The 24,682-nt window shown below is 43.1% G+C and overlaps 1 protein-coding gene across 4 annotated transcripts in view; it reads left to right on the plus strand.

Annotated features, from left to right (window-relative positions):
* The window catches only part of DEGS2 (delta 4-desaturase, sphingolipid 2), a 39,382-nt gene that overhangs the window by 2,303 nt on the left and 12,397 nt on the right, over positions 1-24,682 (plus strand). For 2 of the 4 annotated variants that reach the window (XM_053980024.1, XM_053980021.1), the window contains exons 1-2: positions 11,682-11,763; positions 19,943-20,685. In XM_053980024.1, the coding sequence (XP_053835999.1) occupies positions 11,682-11,763; positions 19,943-20,685 (825 nt within the window). Of the gene's footprint in view, positions 1-11,681; positions 11,764-19,942; positions 20,686-24,682 lie in introns of those variants that run through there. The other 2 variants (XM_053980023.1, XM_053980022.1) reach the window with 1 other exon arrangement.

Raw genomic sequence — 24,682 nt, forward strand, 5'->3', positions numbered from 1 at the left:
TGGAGGGTGGTGTGTTCCCCGCGGCGCGTGGCGCGGCGCTTTCCCGCAGCCGTGCATGAGATGCGCACGGACACGCCGGGGGCTTGCGGAGCGCCGGCTCCCGGTGCTGCCGGCAGCCCGGCCTGAAGGCACGGCCGGCGGGGCGATCAGCGGCCGAGTGCATGAACTCGCTTACCGAGAAACAGCCTTGAAAATAAGTGAAGCATTGCAGTTCAATCACCGCACAAAATTCTAGTACGCGAAGTGATCCGCTCATTTAAACTATCAGCTGTAGGTATTTGCCTTAATTATTAACACACTTCTCCGTCCCTGAGCTCTGTTGCTCCCCAGAACCCTTCCAACAGCAACACGACAGTTCGTGCCTTGCAAATGCAGCAGCTCCGCGCTCCAGTCACGCTCCACTTCCTTCCCCTTCTGCCAGCTGCTGCAGGACATCCCCTCCTTATCCCATCGAGGAACTGCCGTGTGCAGAGGTGCCGAGGGAAAAGTAGCACTCGTGACCGTATTGCGTTTGGGTGTTAGCTTTGTAGGGGGTCGGGCCTGTATGCCTGTGCATCAGGAGTAGAATTTGCGAAGAAGCAGCTGCATGTCTTGATGTGAACAAGCAGATGTTACGGCTAGGAGATCGTGGACTGAGTAATTGTAAAATGTTCTCTACAGGTAGCCAGAAGTCCTTCAAAAGGACTGTATGTTATCCTCTGTCAGACGTTAATGTGCTGGTGGCTCTACAAGTATGTACATCTTTAAAAAAGGAAGTCATGGATTATACAAAGTAAATTAGTATCACTGAAGCTAAGGGTTTTAAAACAAGTCTCACAGGCCTTCTGTACTCAGGGCAAGATCATCTCCTCTTCCTCACTCCTTTTTTTCCAGCTGTTATATCACTTTTCCTTCCCCTTTTATGTTAACTACAAGTGCAGATTTGCCTCATAAGTATTTCCAAGGCTGCTGCAAGTATACATTCCATTTTAACCTTCACTTCTCTGTACACCATTGCTTTGTTTGCTCATATCCCAAACTTCCACAATATAAAAACTGATAAAAGGTTCCTGCTAATAAATACTTTCTTCTTCTACCTCATCATCAAGTGTTCTCCAAGTTAGTCTAGTCCAAGTCTCAAGATACCAGTACTGAGCTTTGCCCTAATGATGAGATTAGGAAATACTTTCCTATTAAATATTAGAAATAGCAACAAATTTATTTGTGGAGATCTGGAATTTCCTCCTCTCCAGTCATACTCAGCACTCCAATTTTAACAAACTACAAGATGTAGTTTTTCATGGCAAAATTCTCACAAGCTGAAAGGCTGTTTTTAGATCCTGTAAAGAGATTTCCAGAACTCTACATACAAATTCTGCTCCCCTTTTTATAGCTGGAAGGACAAGTGTACCAGCGTGGGAAAAATGGTTCTGTAGCTTTCAAGAACAAGATTTCAAAATTAGAATGAAGTCTCTCTGTAAAAGTTATATGTAATAAAAAAATGGTGAGTCATTATGGTATACTTCTCTATTTTTTAGGAGAAATACATCACTCTACACAATACTTTATATTCTAAGCTTGCATAGAGGAAAATTAATGTCAACTACATGTTAGACATGCACTCAATCCTGCTCTTGAATTCCCATCAGAGCTGACATTGCCATCAGAGCAAGTGGGACTGGGCCTGAGTAGCTTATTTTGGGTGAAGAGTTTTTTTGCTGTTAGTGTAAATGAGCTTTGTCAAATACAAGAACAAAGTCACAAGTCTCTCTTGTTTATTGAGGTTAAATTTTTGGTTCAGGTCAGTGATAATAGTTAAATAATCTTGCACAACCCTTTTTTGTTTTTGTGCTTTTTTTTTTTCTGCAAGCAATTATATAATTTCAGAAAAGGCACTTTAAAGTTTGTAAGTATCACAACCACCTCATTTTCAATTGTGTTCTGTTTATCCTGAATGAGATGATCTGCTTAACTTACGTTATTTTCCATTACCGTTTGACAAAAAAGCACAGCAACAAGAAAAAATAAAGATGTGAAAAGGTGGTTAAAAGAAAACTTTGTCCCCTGTCCACATAGCAGCAGAATTTATCCCCTTAATAATCCCTTATCTTCTTGCCCTATGCTCCCCATTTTGCTCCCCATGCTCAGAACTTCAGTTTGTTTCCTAGACGCATTTAAAAAGCAAGGCATAAAAAGTTTAATTTTAAAAAATGTAAACCGTCCATTGGAAATAAAAGTTATTTTTAAGCATCTCTAACAAGTGTTTAGGAATACATATTCTTATATTCTGTAAGCTCTAGATGCCTCAGATTTAGCTGTTGTATTGTGGGGGGAGAGGGTGGGGTTGTTCTTCCCTGGTTTCTTCCTTAAAATCTGCTGGAGGAAATTGCAGTCCACCATCAGTCTGTAGAAACCAGATTTCTACTTTTCACATGCACCCACCAGCATTGTTTTATCTCCACTCTCCGTTCTAGCCACTCCAAAATTCCTGGTAGTCGTTTCTGGTGCCAAGCACACCTGACTGAAAGAACAAAATGTCATGGGTTTTCTGCTGATAAGTTCAGCTTCTGCTGTCCTCACAGCCTTCCTTTCTTTTGGATTGAACTGACTCACACATCTGCTTTTCTTAGCACTGGAATGTGCAGGGAAAACCTCAGGATTCAAAGAGGTGGCAACTTCAAAGCCAGCACAAACAGTGTAGTAGTTCTGTACAGAAATCATTTGGACAAGTTAGAAAGCTAGAGGTTACTGAGAAGTCACCTCTTTTCTTTTTGGTGCAGTGTTGTAAAAAAAGTAGTGCCATACACATTTACCTGAGCCAGTACCATGCATAGGAAAAGGAAGGCATGAGAAGAAAGGAGAGGAAGGAAAAAGAAGACAAGATGCATGCTCTCAAAGACATTTCTTGCACCTCTAAACTTCCTTCCTTCAGCTTTTAGCTTTTGCATATACTTGGCATGAAGTACTACAGAAGATTGTATGTGCTGGGTTCTCATTTTAGGGTGAAGAGGGACATCCGTGTAAGAAGTAGAAAGTTATGCAGGCAGGTTACTGCCACCATGTGCACCGATGGCATACAAGGATAATTTGAAAAATCATGTTTTGTTTCAATTAAACCCAAAGACTACTAAGCTGAATGAGAGACATTGATCTTCTCAGTTTCACAGGATCACAGAAGAGCAGAGCTGAGATTGCAAGGGATCTCTAGATAAATTCTAGTCCAAGCCCCAGCTCAAAAGTGGGGTCAAATTGTTCTGAGTTGTGTTCAGTCAAGCTTTGAATATCTCCAATAATGGTGACTCCACAGCCTCTCTGGGCAACTTGTTCCCATGTTTGACTGAAAGAAGCTCTTCCCGTATGTTTAACAAAAATGTTGTGTATTGCAATTTGTTCCTGTAGCCTCATGTCCTTTCACTGGGCACCACTAAAAGAACATGGCTACTTTTTATCTTTTTAATTTTCAATTTTATTTGTAATTTTATTTTGCAATTCCTGGAATGCTTAAAACATTTGTTAAATGCAGACTACTTGCAGAGAAATCAGCAGTGCTGCTCATAGCACAAGAAGGTACAGGGTGCTTGAGGCATTGCAGCACCCTGGTTTGGGAGAACTCTTACAACCCATCTCTCAGATATGCTCAGTATAAGTAATCTTCCTACATAAATATATATATATATATATATATATGTGTGTGTGTGTGTATGTATTATACACCATATATATGATCAGCAGATAATGGTCAGTACTCAACATCACTAGCCACTCTATCAATATTATGCTTTTACTCTTGTGCATTTTTTTTTCTTGTGGTGAGCTAGTTGTTCATAGTTTCCAGCACCACAGTTGTCACTGCTGTACAATCCAACTCTGTGTATAGTATCTGGTTGTGTGATATTTGTATGAAGAGCTGTTTCATACTACAGAACTAATTGTCCTGACCCTTATCTCAGCTGCACCTATCCCAAACTAGGTAGCTGTTCTTTTGAAAATAATTATTTGGCAAATACAGAAGTCTGCTGTATTTTAAGAAAAGAAAGGTCACACAAAACAAGTTAATCTTTCACAAAATACAAGTGAATTAGCAAAATTATCAATGCTTATTTTCTAAATATTGGAGTGATTTTTGTGTGTTTTTTTTTTTTTTTTACTATTATTCCTGCCCTCTTCATTTTACACCAAAACAAAGGGAAGACATTTGAACTGTGAAACTTGTGAAATAAGTGAGTTTTTCACAGCCAGTATCTACAGCCTTCTCTCTTGCCTCTAGGAGGGTCAACACACCCTTTTCCTGATTGTTTCACCCAGCCTTTCAAATTCACTGGTTTGGAAAATTCTGATATCCTATTTTTCCTTCTCTTTCTCACACAAACTATTTGTCTAAGGTTTAAGAAAGAAAGAAAGATTAGCCCTCCCATTGTAAGCCAACACCAATCACTAAATGGATAATACTTACATATCTAGTTAAATATGTGACATGGATAGCTTTTAAGATATTTATTGCACTCGTGTAAAGAAGACCAGATAGAAAGTCACTTACTGGAGGAAAAGAAAATCAGTAGTTGATAATAAAGGGTACTCTTGCTAACACTTGTTAAAGACTTATCTAGGACTAATGAATAAGTTCTGCCTATTCGAGATAGCAGGTTTGCCTTGTTATCTTCATCTAGAATGGCCTATTAATCAATTAAAACAGGAGAAGTCTTGAAGAGAAAAAAAAAACCCAAAACCTAACTCAAGAAGAAATTTAAAACCTGGAATTTACAATGCCATTAAAATAATTCACTAAGTAAAATGCTAATTAGCTGTGCCATCTTTCCAGAGTCCTTGTCCTAGCTCTTTGCAGCTCTGCAGGAAATGTGGTTTTAACTTTACCTTTATAGTCCTTCATACTTTAGCCTCCTTCATAATTTAGCTTCATCTCCTGCTGATCTAATATAACTGCCACCATGCCTGGCTTTATGGCCCACTAGATTCTGCTACAAATGTCATTGTCCTCTCTCCTCAGATTGCTAATTAAACATGAGGGAAATCCCTGATCCCAATTTGTGGATCCCAATATATGGACTCCTACAAAACACCTTTAAAGCTTCATTATGAGCATAAGGTTCTGCTTGCTGACCGTGACTAGAAACAAGCAGTGAACTCTGTGTACACCTCTTTTCTCTGTTTTGCTTTCCAGTACTTTTACTAATTATTGTTTTCTTTGTCACATCCTACTGTATCAAATCCTACTACAGATTCCCCTCCCCTTAGTAGCAAACCAGGCAGCTAACACAGCTACACCAATTCATTTACTGAGATATATAGTGCTCTCCTACATTTGCCATCTACTCGTGTTTTCTGAGGCTGAGCACAGTGAGGAAGGATTTTCTCTCATCAGTCATCTTGCCGAGTGATGGAGAGAGGGTTTGGAATGCCACCATTCCAAACTAATTTCTAAGTTATGGTCATTAATCACCCCAGTTTCATTAAACAAGTTTTTGTTGTAAGGACAAGATCATATAATTAGTTTTTCTTGCCATATGAAAGAATACATGAATCAGTGGAACTAATCCTCACTCCAGAAAGTTTAGTCCTTTAATTATGAAAGAGAAATACAAATAATTATTATTGAGTTTTAAACCTGATGATAATAAATGAAGATTTTGTCTTCCATTCCTGATTTCATGGCTGAGGGTATGAAACTACCCTTCCAGAAATCTTCAGTCTTCACGAAGAAGTCATATTACACCAACACAGGACGTGGGTGGACATATGAATAGTCTGTATCTTGCAAATTGTAGACAACACAAAAAGCAGAAATTTCTGGGGAATTAATACCTATTAGTTGAGCCAGCAGGGTACGATTTCACACCTGCCAGCACAGGCAGTGTATATGAATGCGTGTCCTAACTGCTCACACTGCTCCCTGGGGCCAGGGAGCAAATCTGCAGCTCCTATTCATGCTGATTGTCCTGCAAATAGCTGGGCTTCCTATCTCTTCTCCTGCATATGCATTCCCTTGGGTTACAGACCTGGTGCTGCAAAGTGCTCAGCTCTCGGCTTCTACTGAAGTCATCAGAGAGATCCCAACAGCATTAAGGAAGATGTAGCCCTAGAGTTAATATTATATTTTAAACGAAAAATAGATTGAAATGAACAAGGCTAAGTAAAAATAAACAAGGTATAAAATGCTACAAGGAAAGCCCAAGGGCAGCTATTTTTTTAGATTAAACGAATTTAGCTAAGTTTCCATGAGGAAGTAGATATTGTGACTCGACTGACAGTTTGCTAAACTATGAGCAAAACTTTATACTCTCGGTATCACCAAAGCTGATCAATGGTTTTTCTACTGTGCTTCTACTAGAAGGATTTGTAACTCATTGGAAGATTGTAATTTTACTTTGTGAATTTATAGTCAAAACCTAGTCCATCTTGGAGGGTCTATATATGTTGCTACAATATAAATGCTAACTAAAAATATTTCTTAAAAATAGACTGTATAACATAATCTTGGGAATTCAGTACAGTTTGTTATCAAAGTTGTCCTCCAACTGTTCCCTGCAGAGGCAATTCTTCCTACATATCCACACTACATAACACACACAGCAAGGCATTTTCAAGTGGCTTTTTTCTTCCTCTACTCAAAGTTTAGTCTCTGACTTCAAGAGGCTGAACAAGTACCCCTCTTAACCCCATGTCACGCCTATTGTCAGAAGTGAGCTCAGCAGCACTGAAATGAAAGGTTTTTAGTGCATCAGGTTGAAACCTGAGAATCGGGAAATGCGTTTGGGAAAGCAGATCTGCGAGGGTGAGCTGCAGTCCAGAGAGCAGTGCCAGACAGACCAGCGACGTCCAGTAGGGTGAGCTTTCAGAGAATCGTGGCTAGAGAAGATGGTTAGAGGGGAGGAAGAGAAGTTTTCTTCAAGGACCCACGTTCTCTCATAATTCTGACAACTTGTCCACAGTGAACCCCTTAGGTTCTCATATTTGGATAGGAGATTACAAACGTTGTTGCTACTTTTTGTGTTTTAAATTTTTGCTGTTGAATAGAAGTCTAGTTCCCATACGCAGGAGTTTGTGTCAGGATGTAAAGCTTCCTGAAATGCCCGAGATTGCAGGGATGGTGGCAAAAGCTATCCGTGGGGGAAGTACTTACGGTGTGTAACAGCAAATACATCTTGTGGGAGAAAGCAATTGCAAATCCTTTGGACAACGTAAACCACTCAGTAGAATAAATTACTTTGTAGAAAGATTATGATTCTTTAGAAAAGCAAAGAAATATATCACGGAAAAAATATTTATCTAGAAGAGGAAACTGTTTCCATGTGAATTTTGCAGGAGAGATCTGTCTAAATACATTATGTACTGGATCACAGTGGTATCGTTAGTTACAGCAGCCCCACATTTGTTAACTTCCAGACAAAACATTTGTAACTTCCCTAAGGCCGTATTTCTAAAGGAAGCGAGAACACTCGAGCGCTCCCAAACCAAGTCGCTCTTGCTTAGTGAGCCCTTCCTCAGGCACCCTTCCGCTGATCTCCGTTACCTGCGAGGGCCGGTGGGACTCCGGGCAAGAACGAAAGCGCGTGTCTCGGAGGCAGAGCGGGCACGGAGCGGAGCGGGGCGTGGCGGGCGCGGTCCCTGCCCGCGCTGGCGGCGCGGCGGCGGCAGGGGGCGCGCTACGCTCGCGGCGGGGCGGCCGCGGCGCCGCGGGCACCGGAGCGATCCCGGCTCCGCTCCCCGGCCCGCACGGGCCGGGCTCGCTGCGGGCCCCGTGCGGGCCGGCACGGCCGCAGCACGGGGCGAGCCGAGCCCTGGCTGCAGCGCGACTCTCCTTGGAGCCCTTCGGCCGCGCAGCCGCACCCCGCCCTAGCTCCTCCTAAGGCTCCTGCACCAGCTCCTCAGCACCTTGGTTTGGTCAGTTAAACTCACAACTCTAGCACAGAGCTAACCCAATGGAAAGAGAAGTCCAGGATGACCCCGGGAAGGGTCAGCACAGGTGAGATGGGAAAACAAACGAGGTCTTATTGGCCTAATTGTTTCTCCTGAGCTTACTTCGGTGTGGGTGTGTGCTGACATGGCTCATCTACAAACTATGCTGCCTATGAAAATTTGACTTTGTTCAATAAAGTACGTCACGTTGTAAATGTTGACAGTAGTTGCATCAGGTCAGAGAGTGATACCCAATTCAAAATGACAGCAAAATCTTCAATAAAAAAGCAAATATTATGGCTGTGTTTTCTTCTGGCAAAGAAGGAAGGTCCAGTTTATGCAGGCAGAGAAGAAAGTAGGTAATGCAGTAACTGAAAATACAAGTCTGTCATGGGACATGGAGCTCTTACTTCAGAGGAGAAAACTATTTAGAGAGAAAATTCCCAGACAACTTTATTTTAGTTCCAGAATAGCAACTTTAACAAAGATTACTTGTTGGCAACCACAAGAAGAGGAGTTAAGACCTGCACACCAGGGCAGAATTAATGTACCTCAAACTCCCAGGGCTGGCAGTAGTCACTAGGAGACATATGCAGATGTTCCTGCTGTATTTACTCTGTCACCTGTCCTTTCCATGAGCAGAAGAAGGAAGTGACTGGGTTGTATAGCAGAAATACATTCATGCTGGGAAGCCAGCTGATGGAGAAGCACCTTTGGGTGAGGAAGGGTGAGTCTGCCTGGATGTGTGGAACAGTGGACCAGTATATCTTGCTTCAGAGCTGTATATTGTAGGCCATATCCTCAGTGGAGTAAAGGATTTTTGTCTTTTTTATCCTGGGATGCTGGAGATTATTATGACGTGTACTTAAAACTATGTAAATGAGATATTTTGATGGTACCTTGCACAGAGTCAGCAATTGTGCTCTTCCTCCTGAGCGTGTTAGGAATTTCCCTCAGCTAGGCTTCCCAATAGTTCCCAGAAATCCTGAACAAGTATGGGAAATTAAATGAGAAAGGGAGGCTACAGGAGAGAGAACCGGACCTGTGAAGCACATTTGAACTGTGTAAAGTGTAGTGACTTTGTGAATCTGTAGAGTTCACAGTCATCACAGTATTCATTAAAAGGGCTATTATTGCTAGGTGCCATTAACACCCCTCCCTCCCTTTTCCATTGTGAATGATTTTACTAGGATGCTGTAAAACTAAGGATGCCAAGTGGTCAGAACTAGGTAATACTTTTGCCATTTCTAGAAGACGATCTAAAGCTGGTGTTTCTTGTTTGTCTGGCACCCACAATTACTCTTGAATTAGTATTATTTGTTTGGCTTTTTATAGAAATATGAAGCATTAAATTCAGCTCTCAAAACCAGATGCCAACTCACTGGAGACAGAAAAGTTTTCTGTTCTTCTTATGTGGTCACGTTGAGTCTATAGTAATGAGCTACATGAAGGAGATGCTGTTTGCCTACAAAGGAGATATTAAGTTTCCATGTGTAACTTACCATAATGCAATAGCACTATTGGACAAGCCTTGGGGTGAAGTCATATTTGTTTTCTTTGTAACTGCATGGACTGCCCCACTAATTTATTTTTTAGTCACCTTCAGCACACCTGAGCAGGAAGTGACAGAAGGGTGTCATCACATTTAGTGTCTTTGGCTTCTTCACAGGTACTGTCAACACACCAAAACATTTGAGCCAATTAAAGGTTTAGGCTGAGATAACCATGCATCTGCTCTCTGAACAATCAATTTCTTCTGGAAACATGTAATAACCTTAACTTGGATTAACAGTCCCTTCTCTGGGTTGGACCCTGCAACTTCATGAGCAAGCACCAAACTTGTGCTGTAGCAATAGTGAAGAAACCATTGTACTTACAGAGAGCTGAGCTGTAACAGCAAAATGGTTAAACTCCTGCTCGTGCTGCTGGTAAAACTGTTTCCCTGTACACCACAGTCCTTCCACTCAACCTGCTTTGCACCTTTCATCATTCAAGGGTTTACATTTTAAGCTAGAAGAGACCAGCCAAAGGAGGGCAACAAAGACGGTGAAGGGCCTTGAGGAGAAGCTGTATGAGGAGCTGCTGAGGTCACTTGGTCTGTTCATCCTGGAGGAGACTGAGGGGAGACCTCACTGCAGTTACAGCTTCCTCATAAGGAGAAGAGGAGGGGCAGGCACTGATCTCTTCTCTGTGGTGCCCAGTGACAGAACCCGAGGGAATGACCTGAAGTTGTGTCAGGGGAGGTTTAGGATGGATCTTAGAAAAAGGTTCTTCTCCCAGAGAGTGGTTGGGCTGGAACAGGCTCCCCAGGGCAGTGGTCAAAGCACCAAGCCTGACAGAGTTCAAGAAGTGTTTGGACAATGTTCTTAAGTGCATTGTGTGACTCTTGTGGATGGTCCTGTGCAGGGCCAGGAGTTGGATTGAAGTTGGTCCTTGTGCGTCCCTTCCAACTCAGCTTCTGTGATTCTGTGATTTAGACAGGGAAAAAAACTCCAACTCTCAAAAAAGCCTCCAAAGCTTCCTAGCAGTCAAGCGTCAGGGTTTTGGGTTTGTGGGTTGTTTCATTGTTGATGTTTTTTAGCCCTTGGTATAACTGTTCTACCAAGACATCTTAAATAGTCCCACTAGGCTAATATAAGAGGTGATAGTGTTACCAGTGTTAGTAGACAGAAATTCTTGCTGAAAAATATTTACATCTCATTTTTTCAAGGCTGCTTTTTTGTCCCTTTTAATTTCCACCTGTAATAATAAATTTTTAAGGGTAGGATGGACTGACGGGTTCTAGAGACTTTCATATTGAAACAGAATGAAACAAAATTGGATCCACATGTGATGTTGTTGTTGGAAGGACTAATGATAGGGATAGGTATAATGAGTGAAGATGGACAGGAGGTCAGGTATAGACTTGCAAAAGAACATAGTGGGAACAAGGGCAGCACTTTAATTTTGGGGTTTTGTGTGGAAACATCACTGTGTAACATGTAACTCTGTGAATCAGAGAGGTACATAAGGTTACCTTAGTTTTAAGGTTAGCAAGTCCTTTGCCTGGTTTTGTTACCAAGGTAGTGGTGTGATTTCCTGCTGCTCCAGCAGGGACAGTACCTGGGCAATGGGCCGCAGACTACCAGGAGTGAAGTGTTAATGCAGCCAAGGGCTGGATTCTACCGGGACCGCTCACAAAGATTGTCAGAGCGCCAAGGAAATGTATGTCAGTCGTTGGTCGCCTTTGCACTGTTCTAGGTCTTTCACCCCTGGGAGGAGCTCGCTCAACTGGGCTTTGCCCTAATCCACGGTTCTGCTTAGGGTTCTGTCTCTGGATTTATGGCATTTGGACTACTTTTGCTTTCCAAAAGCTGTGTCTGGAAGTGGCCGGGGACCTGCAGCGCTGGAGCCCTCCTTGTGCTCTGGAGCTGCCCGAGGCAGCGATGGATGTAGCGGTTGTGCCGAGCCCCGGTGCTGGCAGCGGCACGACGGGGATCCGCACTGCCCTGCAAACACGCCCACCCCACCACCTCTCCCGGCTGTCTTCGAGGTCCCGGCAGCGCGGCGAGCCTCGGCCGCCCGTCCCCTGTCCCCAGAGTCAGCCCCGAGGCAGCCTCTTCCCGCTGGACTCCCCCTGACATCCCGGAGGGGCTCTGCAGCTCTCCCGCCTCCTGCCACCCGAGCGAAGCCACGGAGCTGTCCCGGTGCCCGCCTGCGGCGGCCGCGGGGCGGGGGCGGCCGGAGGAGCCGCCCCTCCGCGGGCGCGGAGCTATAAGGACAGCACGGTGCGGGGCGCAGCAGGCGCCATGGGGAACCGCGTTACCCGCGAGGACTTCGAGTGGGTCTACACGGAGCAGCCCCACACGCAGCGCAGGAAGGAGATCCTGGGTACGACGGGGAGTCCGGGAGCGGCCGCGGCGGCTTGGGCTGCGCTCCTGGACGGGACGGGAAGGGACGGGCGGGACGGGGGTCCGCGCCGGGACCGCCGGTGTCGCTGCGCCTCGGGCTGGTGTCCAGGCTGCGGAGAGCGAGTGCCGCAGCCCGGTGGGCTCTTGGGTGTGCCCCCGAGGAGTGTAGAGCTCCCAACTCTGCCTTCCGGAGGCAGCGGCGGGGATGCCGCGGCCGAATCGAGCCCGGCTGCGCCGAGCCGGGTCACCGGGTGGCAGCGGCGACGGGGAGACACGGGCTGTGCCCAGCGCCCGCCTGTCCGTACCGCGCCCCGGGGGCGGCCGCTGCCGTCGGGGGGTGCTGGCGGGCGGCGGCTCCGCCGGGTGTGCCCTGGGAGCGGGCTGGGAGCCCTCCTGCGGGCACTTGTTCCAGGTGCCTTGGTAGTACATGAATGTAAACGTGCATGCGGGTCACATCTGCTGGAGGACAATAGCAAGTCCCCGCTGCTTGTCGGGGACAAGGTACGCTCCTGTATTTTCGTGCTGTACGCGTAGCCCTTAACTGTGCACGAGAGTGGTGTGGGTCGGGAGGCTTATTTTTGTTGGGGGGGTTTGGGCTATTCTGAAGATCGTTTTTGAGAATGGCTGATAATTCAGAATTGTCACAGAGTATTGTTGTGTATCTCCTAGAAATACATTTTCAACATTTTATTAATAAAAAAGATTTTGATTTTCCCCCCTCTTTTCATTTGGGTGGGTTGGTTGTTTTGTTTTCTTCCCTCTCATGAGTAGGATAAAGTTTTTAAAGAACTTTTATAAAATGGCAATGGAATTTCTGACTGAGTTGCTGCACAAGGTATATTGTAATTAGGTGAAGTTTTTTAACTCCCCCACAATCTTACAGATTAATCCAGGATTAATCTAAATTACAAGAACATTTCCAGTATAGTTGCACTGGTGGAACGTCCACATCCAGGTCTGAATTACATTCGGGAAAATAATAATTATTTTACTATGTAATCATGATTGTCAACGATATCATGATAGTTTTTGGTTGTGCTATAGAATGGGGAGGGCAAACCATGATGAAGCTGTAAGAAGGTACTTGCACTCCCTTGTTGCAGCAAACTCTTTTTAGGACTCTTTAGTGGCACACTTGCAGAGGTTTTGCCCACCCCCTCTGTGAGTTAAGAACAAGCAATTGGAATCAAGGTCCATCTCCTCCTTTACGGCTTCCCCTGCCCCAGCTGTGGGAGTGGAAGGAAGGGCAGAGAGAAATACAACATGGAAAGAGAGACATGAATGATCTGTGTCTGATGAGGCAGAATGGATTATAAAACTAGTGTCACAAATACCAAAATGCTACCAAAACTTACTGAAACTATCATAATATCCCACACAATATTTGTATAATGATTCTCACTCTATTATTCAAAGCCTAAGGTCACCTAGTATTCAGAGTATATAGTTACCAAAGTGTTTAGTGTCTGCTAAGCTGGGGTACACAGTAAGAATCTTAAATACATATGAACAAATATCTAGAAAAATCCATGTATTTTACATTTTTGTGTACAACGATGCCTTGGGGACAGCATTCCATGCTGGTAAATGAACTATTTCCTTCCCAATAGGTTAATGATTTAGTTGCTAAGCACTGAAACTTGATTGTTCTCTGGGTTGCAGCTTTTTAAAATGTTGGTCTCTCTCAGGCATGGCTACTTGGATTTAAATATAAATGGAAATTATCTGTTAGGAAAAAAAAAATGGGCAAACTGACAAACACGTAAGGCAGTTTCTTTCTACATAAGTGGTGTTTCCCGGGCTGTTGCCCCAATATGTTCCTATAGAGCATCTGACAGGTAAAAAAAGTTCATCACGAATTTGTTTGTCCTGGCTTAAGAGTTAGTAGCCCAGGTGTCTGTAAGACTTTTGTAGTCAGTGACTATGTCTGAATGAGAGCTCTGTGAGTCCAGTCTCCCTACCATGGGCAGGGACGTCCTTTGCTAGCTCAGGTTGCTCAGAGCCCCATCCAACTTGTCCTTGAACACTTCCAGGGATGGGCCATCACAGCTTCTCTGGGCAGCTGGTTCCAGTTGAGCCGCAGAGCTGTGAGCAGTGTTTATCAGCTGGACAGGCTGGAAACTGGCTTGGTGGCAGGACACTCTTGCACTAGATGAGGCTTGTGATTCCTAAAGGCTGTAATTATACCAGCAAATAGATCAACATTTTGCACAAGGGAGGGGAGATATTTTCTCTTTTATCTCTTTGTAGTATCTAGGTATTAAAATGTAGCTTGTGCTTAGTACTTTCTATGTGCAACTGCTTCTGACTTAGAGTGGAGATCTCTTGCCAAGCTGGCACTTCGACCCTGATCACGTTATACGTGTTCCTGAACACGTTATTCACGCTTTTCAGTTTATGAAATGGAATTGTTTCATTGCTATTCTCTCGCTGTCTTGTTTATGAAAAGCCTGTTACTGCCTTGTGTCAGGACTGGGATTTATGTAATGCTGCAGTAAGCTCTGTTAGGGAAAGATCTGGTTAAAACCTTCCTGATGGAAAAGTTTGTTCATCTAGATCTGCTTAGCCTTTCTGTGTAGTTACAAAAATGCAGTTAGGGGGAGATATAACATAGAGAGGGCATCTAGTAGAAGTAGGATTTCTGCTTTTTGTCAGTAGGGATTTATTGGACTGAAAGACTCGGAGAAACTCTGCTCTTGCTTAGTGGGAAGTGTTGACGGCTTTTCACTCTTGAGAGGTGAAAAAAAACCATTGCTTAAATGCAGGTAGCACCATAATCATACAATGTATGGTCATTTCACCTGCAAGCAATTTCCCAAATGCAAGCAATGAGCAATATGTTGTGACATGGGAAGAGTGAGATCATATTTGTGCCATGGGCTGGATCTAACTTTATAAAATTACTGTAAGTTAGAAAATGTCTTGCCTCACAGGATCCTTAGGGAAGCACTTGTTTGCTGCTGAAGATGAGAGCTGAATCAATGTTGCTCAGGATAGACCAGGAACATCTGAATATGATCTAACATCCAAGAATGCTTAATAGTTATGTAATTAGTTTTTTAGCAAGTTATTTTGGAGTGGAGATGGTGCAAGTGTTTTATATGTACTTTATCGTCTAGGAAGGCTGAGACATTAGCCCATGGGGATAGGTAGAACAAAATGAAAAAGCCAAAATCCATTTTATTTTAGCATTTAACTGATCCGAGTACAACTTCCAGCTCTGCTCTCTTATTTAGAGATTAATCTGCTATTTCTTCCAGCTGTCTCTTCTGTTGCCTTTTTAAACCTCACATTTATGAAAATTCTGATAAGTTGTACCTACTGAAATATGCAATATATTATGTCCCTAGCTTAAATCAAAGCTCTGAAGTACATGTTCTTCTGGCAAAGAAACTGTTTGCCCTTTATGCTGCAGTGTGTAGGCACAGTGCTGCCCCTGATTGTGAACATCCTCTGATGAGCACCCAGAAGAGCTGCAGTCCCAGTGCTCATGCCACTTCCCTGTGGGCATCACCTTTGAAATAAATCACATGGGCAGAAAGCGACTGATTTAGGCATTTGTGGTCTTCCATGGGAAATGTATTAAGTACAACCCAAGGCTTCAGCTTAGTCCATATTGCAGATTTTTCAGAGGGAGCTAGAAGCCCTCTTTCTACAATTCCTACATCCTTTTACTCTGAACTAGCTAATAAACAAATGTAAGCAAACAGGTTACAGCTGCTGACATAGTGATGTGCTGACATCATCCACCTCTTGACACCAGCAGAGTGGCATCACTGCAGTACTTTCCCTCTGGTGGCCACTTGTGGGTGACCCACTGCCCTTGGACCAGCCAGCACTAAGATATATAGAAGCTCGTGGGTGACAAATACAAGATTAAGACACTTGTCCTTGCACAGTGGACATATAAAACTTCAATGAAATTAGCTGGGCCAAAAATGTTTCTTATTATTTTGTGTACTGGAGGGGCTTTTTCACAGGAGACTATGAAAAACTAGAAAGTGTTGTCATGCATATTGTCCTCTGTATCCTACCTGTATCTTGACTCATACATTGTTTGATTTAATCATAGAATTAATAATATAATCATATAATATATTGAGTACCAGGTACATCATCAACTAGATCAGGTTGTTCAGAGCCCCAGCCAACCTGTTCTTAAACATTTCCAGGAATGAAGCATCTGCAACCTCTCTGGGCAACCTGTGCTAGTGTTTCACCACCCTCATTGTAAAAAATTTCTTCCTTATGTCTAGATTAAATGTCTCCTCTTTTAGTTTGGAACTATTACCCCTCGACCTATCACAACAAGCCCTACTAAGCAGTCAGTCCCCATCATTCCTACAAACTGCCATTAGATGTTGAAAGGTCTTCCTAAACCCTTTTCCTCTCCAGGCTGAACAGCCTCTATTCTCAACTCTCTCAGCCTTTCTTTATTGGAGAGGTGCTCCAGCCCTCTGACAATTTTCATGACCCTCCAATTTGCTCCAACTTGTCCTTGTCATTCACTGAGGACTTGGGTGTGCTGTGCTTTTATAAGCAGGTTTTTGAGCTGAGCTGCTACAAGGCAAAACACTATAATGTTAGTAAACTGTCTTTTGTTTTGTTTATTTATTTGGTACGACTACCAGCTCCAGCATAGGACATGGAGTAGTAAAGCTTACATCCTGTGCCTGGTGTCTCTTTTATCTGTTTTGACAGGGACACATAATCAATAGAATGCAGTCCAGGGCAGCAGTATCATAGATTTTTTTTTTTTCCTACTTTCCTTTAACAAACCTTCTAAGTGACTTATGTTGAGGAGTATGCTGCACTTGGGGTAGAAAGAAAGGAAAATTAAGAAGTTAAATTTCTTCTCTTTTTACTAAGAGTTTCTCATGGATGTGGGCAAGGCTGCTGCTCCTTTAAACCTCCATCACCACTGTCTCTGTGGCCAGCTCCTGCTCTTGTTCACTTTCAAATCCCATGTGTATCAAAATGTGCAACTGTGAAGTATGTAGTGTAACATCAGTGAGAAATTGTGTTTGGTGCCGTCACTGGGACTTGCCTGAGTTATCTCAGGGACAGGATCAGTAGGACAGAGGATGAGTGAGATTTCAGAACAAGGAATTTGCTGTCTCCTGAGGAGGAGGAACAGCAGGACCTGGCAGCCAATGGCCTGTCCAGGAACAATTGCTCCAGCCCTAACTGAGGATCACTGTAGGGCTATGGTGAGTGCTCTTGGATCTCCAGAGAGAAGCATCAATGGAACAAAATACATAGATTAATTTGTCAATTTAGGCACTTGGTGAGTGAGACCTGCCTCTCAAAAGATGTGTAGAACAGTGGAGTCATCTCTGTGAAAAGTTAATTTAGTAAATGGGTGTTTCAGAATTGTGAACCTTTCTGAAAATATACTTGAAGCATTTGTTCTCTCTTGACTTGTAAGAGTGGGGAATGCTGTCCCATCACCGTGGAGCAGAGAGACTGGAGCTGTCTGGGCAGAGTAACTGCATTTACCCACTGTACTGAAGTGCCTGTGCTGCTTTGGTGGTGTGCTGACCTTGGAGACAGAAAAGTCATCCTTGTGCACTGCTGTACATCTACACCAGTGTCCCCACCCTCTCAGCAGTACAGTGGCTCAGTCTGGACAACCAGAAGCAGCACACATGGATAACCTATCTGCTGGCCTGAGCTGACAGACTTCCTCAGTGAGCTGGAGGCTGGAAGATGTGCTGTGCAGACACCAGAGCAGCTGGGTATCTCCTGTTCTCACTGGTCTATAAAGGGTAAAACTTGGTTCCATGCAGTCACATAACTGTAGGTGTTATGTCCTGTCCTGTGTTGTGTGTCCATGCCTTCATCCACCCCCCCTGCCCAAGCCATGGTTTTTCTGTGAGGAGAAACCTGAATTTTTCCATGCCATAGTTTCAGGATGGCTTTATCAGTATTAATGATAAACAGACACAGTATTGTGGTCTGACTAGTATGCAAAAATTTACTGTTGGAGTTAATCATGTGTTGAATTTAATATTAAACCTTGGCAAGTTACTTAATAGCTGTCACCTGTGATAAGTGCAACCTGCCTGCATTGCTGCTTGCACTCACTGTTGCTGCCATTTGGCAGCAACCGCTCTGGAATGACAGTATGAAGCACCTCTAACCTCTTGACCAGGCTGGGGAGCAGATTTGGTTGTTTTACATTTCATCTCTTTTGGTGACTGCAGTAACTTATCTCTACCAGCTGCCTGATGTCACCACATTTGAAGTGGCTTGACTTATTAAAGTGTTTTCTGGTTTTTGGACAGATGCCCCTAAGAAAGACATTAAGCTACATAAAACTGCACATCTGTAACAGTCTTTCTGACCAGGTTATTATATTCTTGTACTTTAGAGTAAACTTTGCATAAGCAGCACTTGATGTAAAATTTAAGTACCTATTCAGGTACTAGAGAACAGCTTTTGGAATGTTAACTTTCTTGGTGTGAAAAATATAATTTCAAGAATGGTGAAAACAGCAACAAAAACAAAACAGCAAAACAAAAAAACCCTGGAGTTTCTGGAGATTTTTGTCAAAATATTTCTCTGACACTAGAAAGATATGAACTTTCACTACAGCTTTCCCAACACTCAGAAAATCTCTCTCTTGCCTAAATACTCCTCATGGTGACCTTGGCCTCCTTTTCCTCACAAGATTTGAGTATATCTGCTTTGTCCTCATCTTCCACAGCAATTTTCTAATCTTTGTAATCTCTAATTTCTGTCAAGATGGGCTGAAGTTGGCCAAGAGGCTCAAGGGTTGTTGGAATGGTTGCAGAGCATGACCATATTAACCTGCTTCTTTAAGTAGAACTTCATATTTTTGAGTTTCTGTAAACTTCTCACGGTTCACTTCTACAAAAACCTCCTCTGCATCCAGAACTCAATATCTGCCACTGCTTTCAAGGTCACAAAAATTACATGTATTGTCTCCAACCTTTGTTTATAGTAGACACAGCTGCATAGATGCAGATCATTGTAATCTGATTTTATTGCACTGGTATTATTCTGTGACAGTCAGATGATGTTTACTTTTCTATTCATAAAATGGGCCCATGAAATTCACAGGGACACTGTGTAACCTCAGGGTTCAGAATGAGTGACTTCTTCTCTATGCACTTATCTGTGTAAGCTGCAATTACTGAGAAATGCAAAGTATGAGTTAAAGGAAGGAGGTCAGTACGTGGCTAAAAGCCATAAGGCAGCAGAAGGAATCATGTGCAAGTTAATATTGGAAGTGAGAAGTGTGGATTTGCAAAGAGATGTGAATCAGTCAACAGCACCTGGAGGATCAGCTGTACTCAGTATTTTATTTTCTTTTTAAAGGACAGAAGAATGGCTGGTGGGACTGAAGATCAGTAAGATGGTCCTGGCCTGACATGAGTCAGACTTACAGGCCTAGCCCAGGTCTCTATACTGTACTGCAGTATTTGTGAGGTCTCATGAAGCTGTTGTGTGATAATCTATGTGGCTTTTCTGCCTGCTTTTGGTATGTGACATGGGAACAGAGATAAATTTGCCATGCTGTACAAAATCCTGATAGTATTCTGTGATGTTACTATGTGTGAAGAGTTGCACCTGTTGTGAGCACTGGTAAACACTCAAATAATTAGGATTTTTTTTAATGTGCTGTGTTTGTCATCTAACCACAGAGCAAAACCCGGTGAGCCTGTTGCTCAGCTCTCTCCTCTGCTTGTGTGTTTGAAACAGAAGTGTGAAAAGGGCTGCAAAGACAGCAGTTGTATCCCTTTAGTGGAAAATAACATCTGAGCAAAATACAAAAGGACATTAAAAACTTAAAAACGTGACAGAAGGTGTTTCTTAGAGCTTAAGTCCTGTGGGATTTGGCATATTACTACTCATCACTGTGAGACAATACTCATTGTGGGAAAGGCACATTATGCCACAGAGAGACCATCAGGGTATGTTTTTTATATTTCTTTATATATCAATATCAATCAGAATTGGACATGATACTGGAACTAGTAAAACTTTCACCATAGTGGCAACCCTACTTTGGAATTAACATTTTATAAAACCAAGGCCTCAAACATAGTGTGATAAAACTGGAGAGTCACAGTGGTGATTGTGTTTGCCTAATTATGATCTAACCGAGTTTTTCTCTGCATTTTTCCCTTTAGCAAAGTATCCAGAGATCAAGACTCTGATGGGACCAGATCCACATTTAAAATGGATTGTATCTGGAATGGTTTTCATGCAGCTGCTGGCATGCTACCTGGTGAAAGACTTATCTTGGAAATGGATTTTCTTCTGGGCTTATGCTTTTGGGGGTTGCATCAACCATTCCCTGACCCTTGCCATCCATGATATTTCACACAACGTGGCCTTTGGGAACAAGCAGGCCAAGTGGAACCGATGGTTCGCAGTGTTTGCCAACTTGCCCATTGGCATCCCCTATTCTGCCTCCTTCAAGAAATACCACATTGACCATCACCGGTACCTGGGAGGGGACAGCCTGGATGTGGACATTCCCACGGACTTTGAGGGCTGGTTTTTCTGCACGCCGCTCCGGAAACTGCTGTGGCTGTTCCTCCAACCTCTGTTCTACAGTCTGAGGCCACTGTATGTGAACCCCAAAGCAATTACACGGATGGAAATTCTTAATGCTCTCGTCCAGTTTTCTGTAGACCTCATCATTTACTACCTGTGGGGGCTCAAACCTGTTATTTACTTAATAGCAGGTACTATTCTTTGCTTGGGTTTTCATCCCATTTCTGGGCACTTCATAGCAGAACACTACATGTTCCTAAAAGGGTATGAGACATACTCTTATTATGGACCTCTGAACTGGCTCACCTTCAACGTAGGCTACCACATGGAGCACCATGACTTCCCCAGCATTCCTGGATGCAGATTGCCCATGGTAAGTATAGCATAAGTGAGTTAGATTTTTATGAAAGCTGCTAAGCTGTGTCAAAGAAAACACTCCAAATCATAGCAATTGATGAATTTAAGGGAAAAAAAGGGGGGGGGAGAAGAGAACAGCTTTTTGGATTTATTTTTAATTAATTTTAAGCCAGAGATTGAGAGAAACTGCTGTCAAACTGCTGTAATAGTTAGTTTATTTGATGAAAACTAGAACATCTGATCCTCAGAGGGCTGGAGGAATACCTTTTGCATTATAAAATCCTCCAACAAGGCTCTAAATGTCTTGATTTACATCCCTCAGCCACTAAGTTTCAACTTTTTGAAAGTTTTAAGACCCATCTAAAGGGAGGCAGGTGGCAATTGCTATTTGAAATTTGTCTAATGATCAATCTACTAATTATATTGCTTGATTAACATCAAAGAAAAGTTTTTCTGTTTTTGAGATGACATAATTTCTGGGGCATGTTCCAGCCTGACACAGGTAGCACTGGAAAATAAAGCTGCACTCTCTGACTCCTTTCAGCTCTCCTGCCCCACCCACAGAAACTGAGGAGGCCTGGTCTGTCGTTGGGAAAGTGCTGTGGCTTTCCTCCTTTGAAAGGCAAACCCCTTTTTGTTTATGTTTTATCAGTTGTGGGAATCAAATTTGCAAAGCCCAGGTGTCTAGGAATGGTTTTCCATCTCCCTCCAGGTGTGTAGCTGCTTTTGTGTGTTTTAATGCAAGGGCTCCGCAGCAGGTGCTCACAGTGTTAGAGGTACGTGACTTCGAAGGATTACTCCTACATACAAGATCTCTGACGTAACAGGAAGGAAACATGCAAAGTTGGGAACTGCTGCTGCAATATCCATGTGAGGTGGAGGTAGAGCCTGAGGTTCAGGAGCTGTGACCTCCCTGCCACTACTGATACCACGTGCAACTTTTGTGATGGCATACCAGAGCAAACCCTGCAGTATGGGCTCATGTTCTCCATCTCAGAAACACTCCCTGAGAAGAGATTCAAATCAAGGGGAGATTTTCTTGTGTAGAAGAGTGTAGGAAGCCTCTATATAGCCTGCCATTGTGTTTCATTCACTCCTTTGCTGCTGGAGGTCTGTCCTGGAGACACTGCCTATTCCTGGTGAGGCCCAGAGGAGCTGGTACAGCAGCCCACACTTGAATATGAAGTTCTCCTGTGAGGAACTCCCATCACTGATACACCTGATAGCTCAGTGGGGAAGTGCATGTGCTTAGCTTTAGGTTCAAATGTTCCAACTTGTTAGATGGGCTTAGATACTTAGATTACCAAAATGAAAATAGAAGAGAAGGAGGTTAGCTCAGTATCCTGCACAAGGGAGGTGAGTGACTAATTGAACTTGCTGGGACTGTTGCTCCAGCCCTGATTGAGACCTGAAAAGCTCTTCTCCACCCACACCACAAATAGTTCAGCCTAATTCCTTGAGGCAGTGCAGCAGCTGCAAGTGTCTGCCCTCCTGCGTAAAGACGATGGAGTTATTAGCTGAATTTCACGGGCTCGTGTTCATGTGTGTTTTGCTCTTTGGCAAGTGAGACTTGGCCTGCTGGTGGAGGAGAGAGCAGGCTTGTCAACCACTGTTGCCTGACAGAACTATATGGAAGACTTGGAGTCTGACAAGAGATCAATTACAAGTAAAAATTCTATTAAAAATCATTCTATTTTAAAAATTTCTATTTTCTTTGGCAAAACAGTTCCTGTAGAAAATCCTTTAACCATTAAAACAAATTGGTTACTCTTTTCTGCAAAATGAGAAAAAAAATCTCTGCTCCTCTGATGAAAAGAGATAAGGAAACAGATCCTCTCTGATTAACTTTAAATCCTGAACTTCATTGCAGGTAAGAAACCTCACCTTGCTCTACTTTGCTTAACCTCCTGGCAAATTCCTCACTCAGCAAAGATCTTTTTTCTTCAGATTTAGTCTCTTAGATACTTGAACTTCTAATAGTGTAATATGGATGATCTCTCAGCAAGACTATTTTTGTTTTCAATTATTGGCAAATAGAAAGTGGAGTAAAGATCTCTATTTTTAATGATCTATCCTGCATGATTGAGATCAGGGGAGAAATAGGATTTGAGAATAACTGGATCTTAATCTAGGAAAGTAACTAGTTTTTCACTTTGCTTATCAGGAAAGTAAATTCAGCGTTTTCCTTTGTTACAGGTGTGTCATTCAGAACGTTCTGAGTAATGTGTTTGCCACTAGAAAGACCTTTACCCTAGGACTGTGACAGATTTGAAAGAGGAAGAATTAGGCTGTACTCACAAGCTTATGGATATTAAAGATGAGTGACATGGGTGCACAGTAAGAACCTGTCCCACTAGTATAATGAGAGATTACACAAGAGACCATGAAATTTAACTTTGCAATGAAGGACCTGCTCTAAGAAAAAACCCTGTAGACTTAAGAACAGATTAGTCTTTGAATGGAGTCTTACAACTATAAAATATTGCATTGTTCACCAAATGAGTAAAGAGATCCATTCTTCATTGTCTGAAGGACAGAGTATACTTATGGAGAGAGGAGATGGAGAGGAGGAACTCTTCTAGAAGCTGCAATAAAAGCGGCAGTGTTACCAGGGGCAAACTAGTTACTCATTAAGCTTGTGGGAAAAGGAAAAGACATGATATGAAACCAGATTTATTAGACAGACAAGACTGGAAAACATGGTAGATGTGCTGGTTTTGAATTGCAGATTTCATTAACCCTGTGATGGCCAGGAGGGCTAGCTTGAGTGCTCACCATCCTGTGGTGGGGATGTAGGACTATAGAGGGAACTTTTTGTAATACGCCTTTGAGCATTCTAAGTGTAATTTTGCAGCTTTGTGTCATAAGGATCTCTAGTTTCTGTATAGCCCCAGGACAAATCGTGTGTAACAGCCATGCTGAAATACTAGGCTGCATTTAACTTTTGTACCTATCAGATATGAAGAGTATGAGTAGGATCCTGTCACTGTGCTCTACAAGCACAGAACCAGAACAAAAGTTTCAGTCCAAAAGATGTGATTTCTTGCCCTGCCACCTTGACCTACTTGAAGAAAAGCCTCAATATACCACGTGCCAAGTGCCTAGTAATCGTCCTGCAGACTTTGCAATCTCTTGTTATCCTTCCATGATAACAGAATCACAGAATGGGTGAGGTTCAGCCTCCCTGCTCAAACAGGATCATCCTGGAGCACATGGCACAGGATTGTGTCCAGATGGTTCTTGAATATCCCCAGTGAGGGAGACTCTGCATTTTCTCTGGGCAGCCTGTTCCTGTGCTCGGTGTCTGCACAGTAAAGAAGTTCTTCCTCATGTTAGGGTGGAACTTCCTGTGCATCAGTTTCTGCCTGTTGTACCTTGTCCTATTGCTCAGTAGCACTGAGAAGAGTCTGGATCCATTCTCTTGACACCCACCCTCCAGATACTTAAAGGATTGATGAGGTTCCCTCTCAGTTGTCTTTTCTTGAGGCTGAACAGGCCCAGCTCCATCAGCCTTTTCTCATAAGAGAGATGTTTCAATACCTCAATCAACTTTGTCACCCTTCACTAGGCTTACTCCAGGAGCTCCATGTCTCTGTTGTACTGAGGAGCCCAGAACTAGACAGAGCACTCCAGATGTGACTCAATTTTCATTTACAAGCTAGCAATGAGCTAAGACTTACAGTTGAGATTTGTAAGGAAGAAGGCAGGGAGGAGTTGAAGAAGATGGATCACCTGCAATGCAATATATGGAGAGCTTGAGGAGCAGGATTTTGGAATACTTAATTACAGTGCCATCCTCCTTAAGACAATCTATGATCTGGCCACAAAACTTGCTACCTGGAAACTGCCATCTGCAGGTTTTGTACTGTAACCAGAATGTAACACAGAGGATGACTCTTCCAGCCTCAACTATACTTAATAGATACAGAATCATTAAGGTTGGAAAAGACCTCCAAGATCATTGTGTCCAAACTTTGATCTAATATCTCCATATCAACTAAACCATAGGACTA

Source organism: Vidua macroura, chromosome 6 (assembly GCF_024509145.1).
Source record: "Vidua macroura isolate BioBank_ID:100142 chromosome 6, ASM2450914v1, whole genome shotgun sequence".
NCBI classification, from domain to species: Eukaryota; Metazoa; Chordata; class Aves; order Passeriformes; family Viduidae; genus Vidua; species Vidua macroura.